Below are 14,939 nucleotides of genomic sequence, written 5' to 3'. Positions count from 1 at the left end.
GAACGCCAGGCCTCAGACTGAGGATGCACATAAAATATCCTTGTAGTGTTAACAGACAAGTAATGTTTTGGACATGTTCCTGCTCAGACACCTGATTCTAACTGCTGAATTCTCCTCAACCTTCACTGGGCTCTGTAGCAGCTGCTTGTTTGAATCACACCTGCAGTGTTCAGGCAGGAAAACGTCTAAAACCTGCATGAAACCAGCACTTGAGATGTTAGCACACCTGTGCTAATTCTACAAACACTGATGTGGTGCAAGGTTCAATGCTACGCTAATCACTTAGCCCCAACACACAAAACATAAATCCCTTTTCATTCCCCTCCCTTCTCTTCCTCAGTTAGCTTGAAGGTTACAGACTGATTGAACGTAGGTCGGGTTAGCATTGATCTTTTCATCTTTCTATAAATTCATAAAAATTTTGTTAAAAAATACTGTAAATTAGCAGATTTGAGTAAATAAACTATTTGTCCTTCTTGGGTTCGTAAGAAGAAACTATTTTTTATACAGCGCCTCTCAAGATAAAAAATTTGAGGCGTTTCTCAAGAACAAAAATACTAAAATGAATAAAAACATGAATGTGTATAAAATAAAAAAAATATATATCATAAAAATTGAGAAAAACTGGAAATTTTTAATTGAAATAAAATGAGAAGAAAGAAAAATAACGAGTAAGAAAACGTCATCCAGGCTCCCCGGGAAGGTCAGAATCAGCAGCATGAAGAGAAGGTGGTGAGGAGGATTCAACATAAGGTCACACCAAGGCCAGCCTGAACAGGTGAGTCTTCAGCTGCTTTTTAAAGGAGACCACCGAGTCCACTGACATCAGGCTCAGGGGGAGAGAGGTCCGGAGCCTGGGGGCCACAGCCAGCCAGACATCCATCGATCTTTCTCAGACAAAAAGCCACATAGTCATATAAACATGACACAAACACACACACTCCCTTTCCCCAAACACCCTGTGACTACTCCTCTCCTCCTATTTCAGCATCCTTTCATTTTTCCAGCTATTAACGACTCTTCTCCTCTCCCCTCTCACACTTCCTCTCTGTGGAAGCTAGCTTCCTTTGCTAATCCCTGCTCTGACAGGAGAGCCAAGTGTGTCTTATTGACTATAAATATAACATGAGACGCACTGAAAATAAATGCTGCTGCGCCTCCCCCCTCCTCCCCATCCCACCCGTCTCACTCCACCCTCCCGTCTCATTCCTCTTCATCCTAAATGCCACGGTGAAAAGCAGAGCGCGCCCAGACGGTCGACGCTCACAGGTATGAGGGAGAATTAAGTCTCATCTCGGCCATACAGACACAAGAGCAGCTACGAATTATTGAAATGCACAGACTAGAGTCCTTTATTCCTACAAAATTGCTGGCGGGGAGAGCTAAGACTCCATTAACACAAAAGAACTAGAGAAACAGATTGCTGCTTTGCTCATTACAGCGGGGGCGAATTTCAGACTTCGTATGCACAATTATAGAGCTCAGTGTCAAACGGCATAAAGGAAAAAAAAGAAAAACATCCCTTTTTTCTTCAGGTGAATGCTATCATTAGTCTTAATAGCTTTGTTCAGACACGTAAGTGCTTTAACAAGAAGCACACAAAGATGTACGGCAGGAATTAAACAGCCCCCGTGTCAAATCACAACCCACTATTCAGGAAAGTAATTCCCCCTCACAGCCATTTTACAAGGATTCAAATCAGACAAGCATCAACGGGGGGAAATCCTCCCAGGAACTGAAAGTTACATGCTAACCAGTCAGGTCACGTGCCGCATCACTAAACAGGCCTGCTTTATTTTTGCTGCAACAGCTGCAGCAGCCTTAAACCGCTGCTCTGAAGTGGATCCATGCAGGCTGATGTCTGATCTCTCTCTCCCTCTAGCTTCAGAAAAACAAAACAGCTGCATGAAGGGTGGAGCTGTGAGGTCCAAAGACCAGCAGGGGGGGCTGATCTGCTGCTCATTACGCTTGTGCATACCAGACTGCTTTACTAAAGAGTAAGGAAGGAGTGAGCACTGATACTCCATCTCCAGCACAAGAGGGTCTTGAGGAGTGCTACATAAATTCACTGTACTTTCAGAAATAACAAAGGCTGTAACTCGTCTGCTGTCCTTCTATAAAACCTTTATTTAGGGCGGAAGGTCTGCGAGAACGCAGCGCCGAGTCTGAAACGTGAGTGGCAGCTAGGTGCATGCTTACCTCGTATGGTGACAGCAGTGGTTTAGAGAAGGCTGTTCCCCAGTCGATGGAAAGGCGTGGGCAGGCGATCTGGACCCACCTGAGAGAGAAGCAAGGTTCATACCTGAGCTTAAATCTACAACCGTGAATTATTTAGGCTAAAATGAGAAGGTGAGACACTTGGTTCCTATTTAGGATGGCAGAGCACAGCTGCACGTGAATACGTGATGCAGCGGGTTGGGCAGGGAGCCTCTTCCCACCTGATCACCAGCATCTGCTGGGGAGATCTGAGCCGATGAGAAACCCCACTAAGGACTGCCCTGCCTGAGTGCAAAAAGTAGGACTGAGAAGGGAGGGAAGAAGGTGTGGAGTGGTCTAGATTTTGGGAGGCATAAACAGAAAATCAGGGAGGACGGATGGAAAAAGGAAGACATGTGAAAGAAGAAGTGGGAGAGGTTAGGTGAGTGTGAATAAAAAAGCTGCACCAGCTGGTCTCCACGGAGGTAGCCTACATAGCTCGCAGACAGGGTGATGGGATGGGGTGTATTAGAGGGATGGGAAGGGGGTGGGCAAAAAAAAAAAGAGAGCAAGAAGGACAGAGATATGCAGCGATAGGAAGAACTAGCAAGAAAGACGAAAACAAGAGGAGGGGCCGAAGAGACAAGCAAAGAGGAGGGAGAAGAGTGTTTACTCTGGAAAATGCATGAGAGGAATGAGGAGAGTGTGGATGTAAACAGCTGCAGGGAAGACTGAACAACGGGAAAATGAAGACAGAAAGCGGCTGGGGGTACGAGGGTTAGCTTTCACTGATCAATGCTGTCCACAGCTCCATCTCAGCGCACCTCCTCTGTCCCTAATCCTCATCATACCGCCCCGCCTGAAATATTGACAAATATAGATTTAGCTGCAGTGCATCAAAAAATAATGATGGATGTAGGTTAATAATGTGAACGAGAAGAAACCGGTTTGAGAAGCAAAGCAAGAGCAGAAAGACAGATGGAAAACACACAAAAGACACAGCACTGCAGTGAATTTCCCTTTTTGATTTCCCCTTTTTTCTGTTTCCCAGCTGCAGCCTGGATCACACCTCTCCCTCTCCCACCCTTCAGTTTCACATTTTCAATAATGTTGAGTTATTTTCTTTTTTATACCTAAGAAGTGAATATTTCCCCAAACGCCCAATTTGAGATTCAACAGAGTCATAGATGCCAAACCAAACCTCGTAAGATCTTCGATTGCAGTTTGGACAATGATGGGTGTGTGAGGTTTGACCTTTGACCTATAAGTCCATCAGTGGTTTTTCTATAACCAGACCACACATTAGTCTGTCTAACACATATATACACCTCTGCTATTAGTAGGCCAATGAATTTTCATACCAATGCCACATTTTTCCTTACAATTAATTTCTTCAAGGTTGACTTTAAAAAGAAGAAAACCAGTCTATGGGTAAACGTGGGGAAGGAAAACTTGGAATGATTTCCTTTTAGCCGGTGGGGACAAAAATTATGCCAAAGCAATTAAAGTGGTATGATAAAAAAAATGCAGTGGAATTCTAAAGAAAACTGAAAATCTGAGGGGAAAAAAACTTGGTTTTCGGCAACAACAGAGCTTTAAAAAATAAATAAAAAAAGAAGATATTTTGTGGTCAGGAAATGACAGAGGAAACAAGGCCTTCAAGAGACCTAGACACAGTGTATAATGTCCCCCAGCATACCAAAAGCCAGATTCAGTGGGATGCAAAGGTTTGGGCAGCTTTGTTATTCTTCATGATTTTCCTGTATAAAGTTTATAGGATTTTTAGAAAGTGTGCAATAATTGTTTAAACACAATTAGGCTGGTGCATGAATGTGGGCAAAACAAAAAAGACAACGTAATATTTGGTAGATCCTCCTTTTGCACAAAAACAACAGCCTCTATACACTTCCTCTAGCTTCCAATGAGAGTCTGGATTCTGGTTGAAGGTATTTAGGACCATTCTTCTTTAGAAAACTTCTCCGGTTCATTCAGGTTTGATGGCCTCCAAGCATGGACAGCTCTCTTTAACTCACACTACAGATTTTCGATAATATTCAGGCCTGGGGACTGAGACGGTCATTCCAGAACGTTCTTCTTGTTCCTCTGCCTGAAAGCTTTAGTAGACGTTGAGCAGTGTTTATGGTCGTTGTCTTGTTGAAAGATCCAACCCCGGTGCAGCTTCCGCTTTGTCACTGATTCCTGGACATTGCCTCCAGAATCTGCTGATGCTGAGTGGAATCCATGCATTCCTCAACTTGAACAAGATTCCCAGTTCCTGCACTGGCCACACAGCCCCACAGCATGATGGAACCACCACCACGTTTTACGGTAGGTAGCAGGTGTTTTTCTTGGAATGCCCCTTGTTATGCCTCACTAAAGGTAATCATCAGATGATCCCAACATGTGTGGTGTCTTGTGGTTCCTTTCCGGAACTGCGCTGCTCTGGGTGGCTGCATGTTGGAATAGCTCTGTTGACTATATGTAAGTTTTGCCTTTTTTGGACATTTTTTTCTTCTAGTTTCTCAAGATAAACTATATTTTTGGACACTTTACTTTTCTGTTTCTGGTGCAGTGAAGCTTGGAGGATTTTTACTGCCATTTTTGTTAGCTTTTTTCACTTTTTGAGCATTTGTTATGATGCGTAACCATGGCAACAAGCTGGTTTACAATAGGGAGCAGCTGATTAACATTGGGAAGGCTGAAATAATACCTCAACTGAAGCCACAAATCCCAAATGAGCTAAAACGCAAGAAGCGTGAATGCAGAGCGGGAGCAAAACGGAGACAGAGAAAGAGGAAATTCAAACCATCTCTTCCATCGATCATAATGGGCAATGTGAGATCACCGGCCAACAAGATGGAGGAACTCCAAGCCCTTTCAAGGACTCAGCCAGAGTTTCGGCAGTTTCGGAACCGCTGGAGGAGATAATGCAAAGAAGGATTCTACAGAGAATCAAGAAAATGATGGACAACCCTGAGCATTCTCTTCACAAGACTGTCCGACAACGGAAGAGTGTCTTCAGTCAGAGGCTTCTTCAGTTTGGCTGCAACACTGACCGCTACTGGAGATCCTTCCTGCCAACAGCCATTGTAATATACAATAACTCTTTGATGACTTGATTATTATTATTATTCTGAGCTACTACAGCAATCAATTTCCCTCTGGGATTAATAAAGTATTTTTGAATTGAATTGAATTACGAGAGCTGTGGTCTGTTCAGAAGGATGCCAGGACTGCTCCGATCATAAATTCGGGCTTTATCACAAGTTGGATTGTCTTGGTCTGATTTTCGGGGACAGATAAATGTGCTACCTGTTGAATGTGATCTATAGTCAATCAGAAGGTGAAGGTAGTGCTCAGCACACTCCTCCTCCGCCATGTTTGTTTACCTCAAAGTCCTGTTTTATCTTGCTAGATTTTCCGTATGAGTGGGGAATGCAGTTCATGCACGGTGTGTAGTCTTAGCCGTTGACTCGAGACTAAATCTCATCTGCTTGGAGTGGATGGTGTGAGAGAAAAGTAAAAAGTGCATGAAAATGTGAGCAGAAGATAACTTTGAGGGAACATAAGCTGGCTGACGCAGCAGAGACTGAGCTTACACATAAAGATTCATACTTGATTAATGTAAACAAAGTACTTCTGTAGGAACGAGATTTAATCAACTTACTTTTTCAGTGAAGACCTTCTAGTGAAGAGCCAACATCATTAAGTGCTGTGAAACAAAGCGCTGCACTAAAAAGAACAGATGTAGGTGTCAACAGAGGTGGTAGACTTGTCTCGAGTCGTGTAGTCTCGTTTCACAGTTTAACGTCAGTTTAACAAAAGCTAGCTGAAATAATGAATCAGCGGTTTACACTTTGCTGGACACTTTCTCCGAGGATCTGTTTACTTCAGCAGAAAGCAAAACCTTTCAACACAAAGGCTCGTAGAAGGATTAGAGGAGCAGGATTCCGGTGTCATGTGCTCCACGCTGTGATGCATAAAAGGTGAAACCATGTGACATTTGCGGCGGGTATGCAATGTGAGCTCAAGCCTGGCCACAGCGCGTTACCTGCTGTGGACCATTACACCCTGACTCTGGAGGACCTCCACCTGCATGCTCCCGCTTCATTCAGACGTACGGGTTAGAAACACTAGAAAGCAATAATAAAGTAACCTTTTAAAACCTGAGGGGGAAGAGTGTTCACCTTTCACAGCAGGTTTAATTGAATAAAAACAACCAATTTCCTTCAAATATGGCCACAAAATAATTTTTTAAACACAAACACATCATGAACAAGTGCCATTTAGCTTAGATAAGTGTGTGTGTGTAGTGATACATGCACAATAGTTTAAAACCTGCTCGGGGACAGCCTAATTATACACTTAAGAGCATATGCTAATGGTGTTTCAGTATTTCCAGTGTAAAGTATGAGTGTTTAATGACAGAGAAAGCCTGGGGGTGGGATCAGTAGATTATGATGTGTCTGCTAATGCTGAGCTGCTGCTCATGCTCCATCTATCTCTCCATCTCCTCTTTATTTATGCTTCTGTTCCTTAGCCGAAACAGCCAGATTCGACAACTTCAAAAACGGAATAGTTTACAATTGTCAATTGTAGTCTGTTGGTGGAAGCTTGTGCTCGTACAAACCATTTTGAGCAGTCAGAAGGGGAAAAATACAACAGGAAAACATCAAAATGCCATGCCGTGCAAGTCCGTAGCAGAGGTGTTGATTGAATTTCATGGCGACTTTGGACACTGTAGGGCATTTTTGATTTCTATTGTGTAATAAAGAGAGCTCCAAAACTATTTTCTTCAAGGCAACTGACGATAAAATAAAACTACTATGAAGGGTTTGGTCAAATATTAATCCTTAGCTTGCAAATGAGTATAATAATGTATAATTTCCTGCTGTGAAAAAGACAAGAGAAGTGTAAAAATATCTGGAGGATTAGGATTTGACTTGGGACTCTACAACGAGAAGCTGAGGCAGTGAGTTAACGAAACAGAAATAATTTCCTTTTCTTACTTGCTTTAGTGTTTAACTTCTTCAACTTTCATATATTTTGACACATTTTTAAAGAGGTGTAAAACCAGTTGCAGCTGAACATTTTTCCACCAGTGGTTCATGCATCTGATTAGGATGGCTACCGGTTATTTGCCAGGATTGCCCGACTAGGAAGCCACCCTAGAAAGACCCAGACCTCTCTGGATAGATTAAATATCATCTCTGGCCTTGGAACTTCTTGGTAGCTGGGTTATTTACCAGGGAGATGTGAAGCAACTTTGATGTAAGGATGTCCAAAATTATCAGCTGATCATTGCTACTGGCCAATATTGGCATCTGTGTCCCTTACAGTATGCTGCATAGTTCTGGAACCCACATTTTTAATTCTTATTCGCGTTTTTAATGGTAGAAGGTTACGACGCTAGCTTACTGCTTATGAGTATAAATACACGTACCTTTGTTATTATTTTTCTTCAAATTATTCTCTTAAGTGTTGGTGCTGCTGCAACGAGTGAATGTCCCCACCGTGGGATCAATAAAGTTAATTCAATTCTATGAAAATGTAAAATTGGAAATTATTGGTATTGGTTTTTACTCTTTTTATGACAACCTTTACATACCATGCACATATTACACATGAAACTACTTCTCTCACTCAAAATGAGGTCTAGTTTTGCTAGTTTGGCTGAACTGGCTTAATTTTCATGGAAGTAACAGTCAATTTTTGTACTGACAACGTTGAAAGGTTAGGTATGCATGATGGGGGATATGTGATTTTAGTCACCTAAAATCATCCAGTTTTTCTTTTTTTTTATATTTTTTTGCGAAGCGGATCTTGCATAAATCGGTATTGGTTTATATTGGTTTTGGGAGTTACTAGACGCAGAGTGCCTGGGCTCTCCCTTAGAGATAAGGAGAGAACCTCGGTCATCTGGGAGGGGCACGGAGTAGATTCACTGCTCCTCCACATCAAGAGGAGCCAGTTGAGGTGGCTCGGGCATCTGGTCAGGATGCCTCATGGACGCCTCCCTGGCGAGGTTTTCTGGGCACGTCCAACCGGGAGGAGACCTAAAGGTAGACCCAGGACACGTTGGAGGGACTATGTCTCTCACCTGGCCTGGGAACGCCTTGGGATTCCCCCGGACGAGCTGGCCCAAGTGGCTGGGGAGAGGGAAATCTGGGCCTCTCGACTTAGGCTACTGCCCCTGCGACCCGACTCCGGATGAAAATGGATGGATGGACTAGACAACATTGGTGTGTCGGATATCGGTAAAAAAAAGCAGATATTGCATATTTCCAATGTGAAGGTGTCACTTTTAGAACTTTGACCTTCTAAAGTAAACTGAAAATGATCACTCACTGAACAGAGGGACAGATAAATGGATGGGTGGACATCGCTATGGAAGTGTTGGGAAAGATCGCATCTATTGCGGACTTTATCATGAGCACCATACAGAGTCTCATCCTTTTAATATTCACCTGCCGATGTCAACATTTTCTTATTCACAGGGAGTCTAAAATTAGACCCACATTTTGTAAAACTAGAATGAATGTGGGAAGATTTGCTGCTCCAAAAAAATTTATGCAGTCATTACTGTTAATGGTGCTTTGAAATCCCATAAATGCAAGCACACTAGTAACAAAGTATCCATATGTTCACATTTTACTGAAAAAGTCTTCATTTTCAACATTTGATGTCATTTTTGTACAATTTTCACTTAAATGTAAGGTTTAGAGGATTTGCAACCTTGTAAGATTTTTTTTACCTCATAGCATCCCATCTTTTGAAAAGTCAGATCCAGTTTTGAGCTTTCATTTTGTATTCAAAGACTTTTGTTTTCTTTAGATCAAGGTTGCACTCGCTACAGAAGCAGATCGTGTTGAAAAGCTTTGTCTGTAATGAGGGTTTGTTTTGGTTGGGGGACTCGTGCCTGAATTACAACGTTTTGGATTTCCACTCATATGTCAGTCTGGAGAGAAGCACACAAAAAGGAAGGAAAAGAAGAATGGCTCTCACCACAATTACTTGCTTTCCAAATACAGCCCCTCTAACCATCTCTGAATCCTTCCATCTCTCTTTTTACAACTCAATTTCTCTCAGACGTTCTGTCCTCGTCTCACCCGCTCCTACCTCACACCTCACACCTCTCATTACTCTGCAGAGAGAGACCAATGCGGAGGATGGCGAACGCCAGTGGCTGCATGATTGGAGTTGTTGCAAATCAGTGCCTCTCTGACCCTTGTCCATCTTCTGTACTGCTCCTGTGACTGGAAGTCATATGAATCAGAAAAATGGAGACTCGGAATCTGAGTACCTGATATTTCATTGAAGTAACTTGAGGAATTTATTTCAGGTACATTGACAAGTCTTGCTGGGTTGGATTAAAATGCGAGATGGTGAAGAACACCAACTTCTGCTGTGATTTCAAATATTCAGGACTTTTTTAGTCAGATGGAATGAGAGATTAACTTGATTCATAAAAAACAAACATGTTTTCCCCACTTTTATATCAGATCAATGAACATCAAGTTATGCCTTTTGAGCTATATTCACCATGCAAGTGTGCCCTATTCAGTCTATAAAGTATTGAAATATAAATAAAACATGCACCACCTAATTTAATATTCAGTTGTAGCCCAGATCAGAAATAGTAAGGCCTTAGCCAATCAGAGTGCTTGCTTACAGCGCATGATCATCTCCTACTCTTGAACTTTGTGTGGGTGTGTTTCCATTGTTGGAACTTGAGAGTAATTTCTGGAAGGAGGAAATGGTTTGGGACATACGATAGCCTGGTCCTTTCACCTGTTGTGTCTCCACAAATTCAGCCCTTTCAAGACCTCGCCCGAGACGTCAGCATATCGCGACTCGGCAGTGAGTGATGCCACTGATCAGTGCCACAAAGCATCCACAGTAACACACGTTTTATATTGAACGGCATCATTTCATCCATTCGAAGAACCGGGAGAGTTGCTGTGTGATGTAAAATGTGGCCGTTTTTTTTTTACGGTGCTCTGTGAGACACGAAGCCACAGAATAACGACATTGTGAGGGAATTCCACTGTGATTTTCAGTTTTGGGAATTTAGTAACGACACCTTTAAAGTAGCACAAACAGTGCTTATTTGCTTGTGCTTCCATTCTGCTATGCAAGCAACTCTTCTAATTTTACTAATACCGGTTGACATTTGCTAACGTCATTTCCCACTGCGTTACAACCAATCAGCTTGAGCTAGGGCTGGGCAATAAATCGAAAATGTATTTCAATAAAAGTAAATTTAAAGGAAAAAGAAGAAAATCTCCCTCTCTCTATACAATAGAATGCAGAAAATCTCTCTCTCTATACAATAGTATACGTACATACGTACATACATACATACATACATACATATGTACATATATGAACAAAAAACTTTTCTGAGTGAGAGGGCAAGACTATTTTATTTTCTAACTTTTACTATACTCAGACCGAATGCAAAAGTAGATCAGTAAGCACTTTGGTGAATTATTCATGTAAAAAAATCCACTTTCTTTGCACTCGGTTTTTAATGCTGAGGAAATCGTGTGACATATTCAAGATGAATTATGCCAGAATCTCACCGAGACCTGAATGTCAATACTGCTTACGAAGCATTAAGCTTGAGAACACAGCTAGTCAGCTGGGCTGTATCGTGTACTGGCAAACTGTGCTGACTCCCCAACTATGTGTACAATGATGCTTACAGAATACACCAGAAATGGTGCTGATTGACTACTTCTTGTTCTTCACGATTGTTCTGAAAGAACATGATGCCGACTTTAAATGATCCATGCCGACAAAAGTGCTGTGCAAACAGACACAAATACAGTCAAAAGTTTGAAAACAAATGAGTTTTCTATATCAAACCATCATTAGCCAACATTAATGGCTTAATTTTAAAGTAAAATATTCCTTTAGCTCATTTTTCCAAAATACCTGCCATCAGAAAGGTGCAATGATTACACAGATGACTGATCAAAGATGGTGCAAAACAACAGCTTTTTGTTTTTTTTTGGCGCAGATGCATCAATCTGACCTGGACCATAAAAAATGCTTCACAGGAAGCTCAGAGAAAATCAGTTTCTGGGACAGAAAGAATAAATATCTCTGGTGTAGGAGACGTTACAAGCACCAAACACATAAAATCAATGACAATAAAATCCCAAAACACACATTAGGAAAAGCTTTGTTTAACTTTTACACATGAACCAAAGCTGTGCAGTGACAGCATGCAAAAACCACCAGATAGACTCCATGAGACGTGTTGAGCCTTCCCAGTCACAAGAATAAAACAGAAAGCTTTTTACTGCATAAGGGAGAACGTTAGCCTTGCACAGGAATACTTTATGCATTGCTGTACGGCTCAAAGGCATCAGGGGGTTGTCTAGAGAAATAGATCAAAATCACTTTTTTATGAAAAGTCTCAGTCTCAAACCAGCAAAAGCCAAAATCTAAATAGTATGCTTGATTTGTTTTTGACACTCATGCAGCGTAAAATGAAAATAAAATATTGGCTCCTTGAGGGCATATTTTCCTTTTTGTTTTGTCTGCTATTGAGCAGTTCCAGCCCGACGGACCTTTTCACACCATGAACATATAACATTAATGGGGTCATAAATCTGTTAAAACCAAGGCATTTAGTCTTTCAGACGTTTAGCCTCCTGTATGATTCAGCTGTAATCAGAAGTATGAGCAAAAACCGACCAAAGACATGAGCCATCAAGCAGCTGACAACATCTGTGTCCATAGGATAAAAAAGCACATGGCTGAAAGCCAAATGGACACATTTGTTTTGTTTGGCTTGCAATACTTACGCGTCCACCTCTGGCATCAGATCCAACTTCCCGGGAAAGATTTCAGAGAGTAGGACTCGAGTGTAGGACTTTCCCAGAGATTGAAGCTTTGACTCCAGGTGCTAGAAAAAAAATACAAAAGCTTCATTTAGATCTCCAGGACAACTCCAGGTCACTTTAACCCTCTGTTCATGTTTTTTTCCCTTGATGAACACAGTAAAGAACAACCCGCCAAATGGTAATAATACTATATTGTGAAACTCCAGGAAAGTCAGTTTTTGGCATCAACACCACGGGAACTTGTTACTTCACTGGATCACACTCTCATTAACTCCTATAGCTAGTAAGCCGATCACAGAGCAGCAAATCAATGTATTAATCTAAGTATCTCAAAAGCTGCGGACTTACTGGGATTTAAAGTCACAGCCGTACCCAAGGTTTACAGAAAAGGGTCCAAACACATAAAAATATGTCTCGTCTCATGTCAAAGTATAAGACTGCTGCTCATGGTGTAATTAGATGGAGCAGATCCTTTTTTTTTGGGGGGGGGGGGGGGGGGGCTTTTTAATACCAGCTGAAACTAGTTTACACCACAGCCTACCAGCGTATTGTTGCTGACCATGTCCATCCCTTTAAGACCACAGAGAAACCATTCTTTGATGGCTACTTCCAGCTGGATGATATACCTTGTCACAAAGCATCTCAAACTGCTTTACAGAACATGACGATGGGTTCACGGGACTCCAACATCCTCCACTGTCACCAGAACCTTTGGGAGGTTTATGTTTATGTTTATGTGCTTAGCAGACGCTTTTACCCAAAGCGACTTACAATTTTTTTTTAACCTATAGGGCATGTTGTGATCTGTGGGGGAAACCGGAGTACCCGGAGAAAACCCACGCATGCATGGGGAGAACACGCAACTCCACGCAGAAAGGCCGCAGCGAAGGCAACAGTGCTAACCACTGCGCCACCATGGGAGGTGGTGGAACGGACGTTCACACAGTGCAGCACTGGTGTGGTGCTGGTAATGTAAACCAGAAACTCTTAGGAGTGTTTCCATGAACTTGCATTTTTGTGCAGTTATACTAGTTGTGCTGTTAGTTTGAGTTATACGTCATAAATGCAGCTAACTGCTGCAAGTGGGCATGCTATGTTGCATTATGAGAGCCTAAAGAGTGTTCTTTTGTTCCTCTGGAGAAGTCTGAGTTGAATACAAATGGATTTACATCTGCATCTTACAGCAGAATGACTTAAGCATTTTCATTTGAATTCTTCATAGATTTAAAATCAGCTAAATAAAGTTAAACTAAATGCAATCATGACTGTGGATTAATTTATCAATGTGATGCTAGTTTCTGATTCAAGATGCATATTGCTTTATGCATTAGTGTGCATGGCTGTTGCATGCTGTGCAGTATGTGGAACACACCCAGACACCGATGGTTACCCATTGATTTGGATGCTGATTGATGACAGAAAACAACAGCTCTACATGCAACATGACAGTGGAAGCAACGGTGCTTTCTCCTCCAAACGCTTGAGTTAATCCTGGCCTTAAGAAGTGTTCTGGCTAACATTCAAGTTTGAGAGCTGTAATAAATCTGTCTGGCTCCTTAAACCCGTATACCCTACAACTTTACAATCGACATCCTGTTCTGGCTTGTAAAGCTCCACTGCATGAAGTGATGGAATGATAAAGATCCTGATGCACGGCTTCTTGCTTTACCGTTATCCCTCTGAGCTCAGTGCATTCATTCAGGGGGGTTTCTTTACTGTAAAACTGTAAATAAAAAAGGTCATTTATTCAAACCTTAGACTATGAATGTACGCACATCAGTTTACTGGTTATTGTGTTTTGGGTGTTTCTACTTCATATCAAAGCAAAAGACTCTAGGAAAATCTGTGAGACTTAATTAAACAACCATAATGTCAACTCAACATGGTTTGGACGGTATCTTTATATGAGTGAGTACACCAGTCATCTTTATATTAATTATCTATATAAAAATAATCCAAAACTTTGACATTATTGAAATCTATAGACAGTCTGACTCTAAGCAGAGTATCTCTGGGACATTGTGACACTGACAAACACAATATTTTACTTTTCAATTGAATTTCTCAACTTCTAAGACAACATGATGAGAGATGAAGACAGTAGAACATTTTTCTACACCACATCCTTCAAGTATTACCTTTCTTTGGGTCTCGCTTCTCTTGTTTTTCCTTTTTGGTCAAGACTTTCAGAGTCTAAATGTCGACTCGTAATCTTCACACGAAGCAGTAACTACCCACTTGGTTTCTTAGGATCTGTTTAGGTTTGAGAAATGACTAGCAGGGCTGCATGCTATACTGAGTCTTTATTATTAATACATCAATGTAGGCAATACAATTTTTTTATGAAGGACTCCAATTAACTAGGGATGCACCGATGGATCAGCATTTGATCGTAATCTTCCGATAGCGCCCCTATCGGTTTTGATCGGAGTTTTCAAAATAGATCAAAGCAGACCGATCAGGTAGGGTTGTCACGGTAACCAGTGTAGCGTAAACCCCGGTAAAAAAAAAGTTGACAATAATAATAACCGTCTTGTTTTTTTTTTAAAAAAACTATATTATCTTGGTGGATTACAGTGGCTGCGGTGTAGGCACGGTGACCCTTACCAGCCACCGTATCATCTGCTGAAGTTGCAGGACCGGCGGCACATGCGCGCTTTGCTGTTTACAACCAAAACTTTCTTGAAGCTAAAGCTGAAATAATGGCCAAAGGAGGAGACGGCAGCACTCAGGAGGACATTTTTTATCCCTCAAAGAAGACAAAGTCAGAAGTACAGGCATCTTTTGGATATCTGAAGAGTGCCGAGGGACAGTTTATAGAAGACTGCTATCCTGTTTGCAGCACGTGCAGAAAAAGTGTCTGTGAAAGGCAGCAACGCTTCAAAT

The 14,939-nt window shown here is 41.7% G+C and overlaps 1 protein-coding gene across 1 annotated transcript in view; it reads right to left on the bottom strand.

Moving 5' to 3' along the window:
* Window positions 1–14,939, bottom strand: part of dph1 (diphthamide biosynthesis 1) — a 98,560-nt gene that overhangs the window by 1,416 nt on the left and 82,205 nt on the right. Inside the window, exons 9-10 of the mRNA XM_015951192.3 lie at window positions 12,015–12,115; window positions 2,200–2,278 (exon numbers count right to left, since the gene is read on the bottom strand). Of these exons, the coding sequence (XP_015806678.1) occupies window positions 2,200–2,278; window positions 12,015–12,115 (180 nt within the window). The remainder of the gene's footprint in view (window positions 1–2,199; window positions 2,279–12,014; window positions 12,116–14,939) is intronic.

This window comes from Nothobranchius furzeri, chromosome 13 (genome assembly GCF_043380555.1).
Source record: "Nothobranchius furzeri strain GRZ-AD chromosome 13, NfurGRZ-RIMD1, whole genome shotgun sequence".
Lineage (NCBI taxonomy): Eukaryota > Metazoa > Chordata > Actinopteri > Cyprinodontiformes > Nothobranchiidae > Nothobranchius > Nothobranchius furzeri.
The sequence above is the reverse complement of the archived record's forward strand: the minus strand, read 5'-3'. Positions and strand labels throughout refer to the sequence as shown.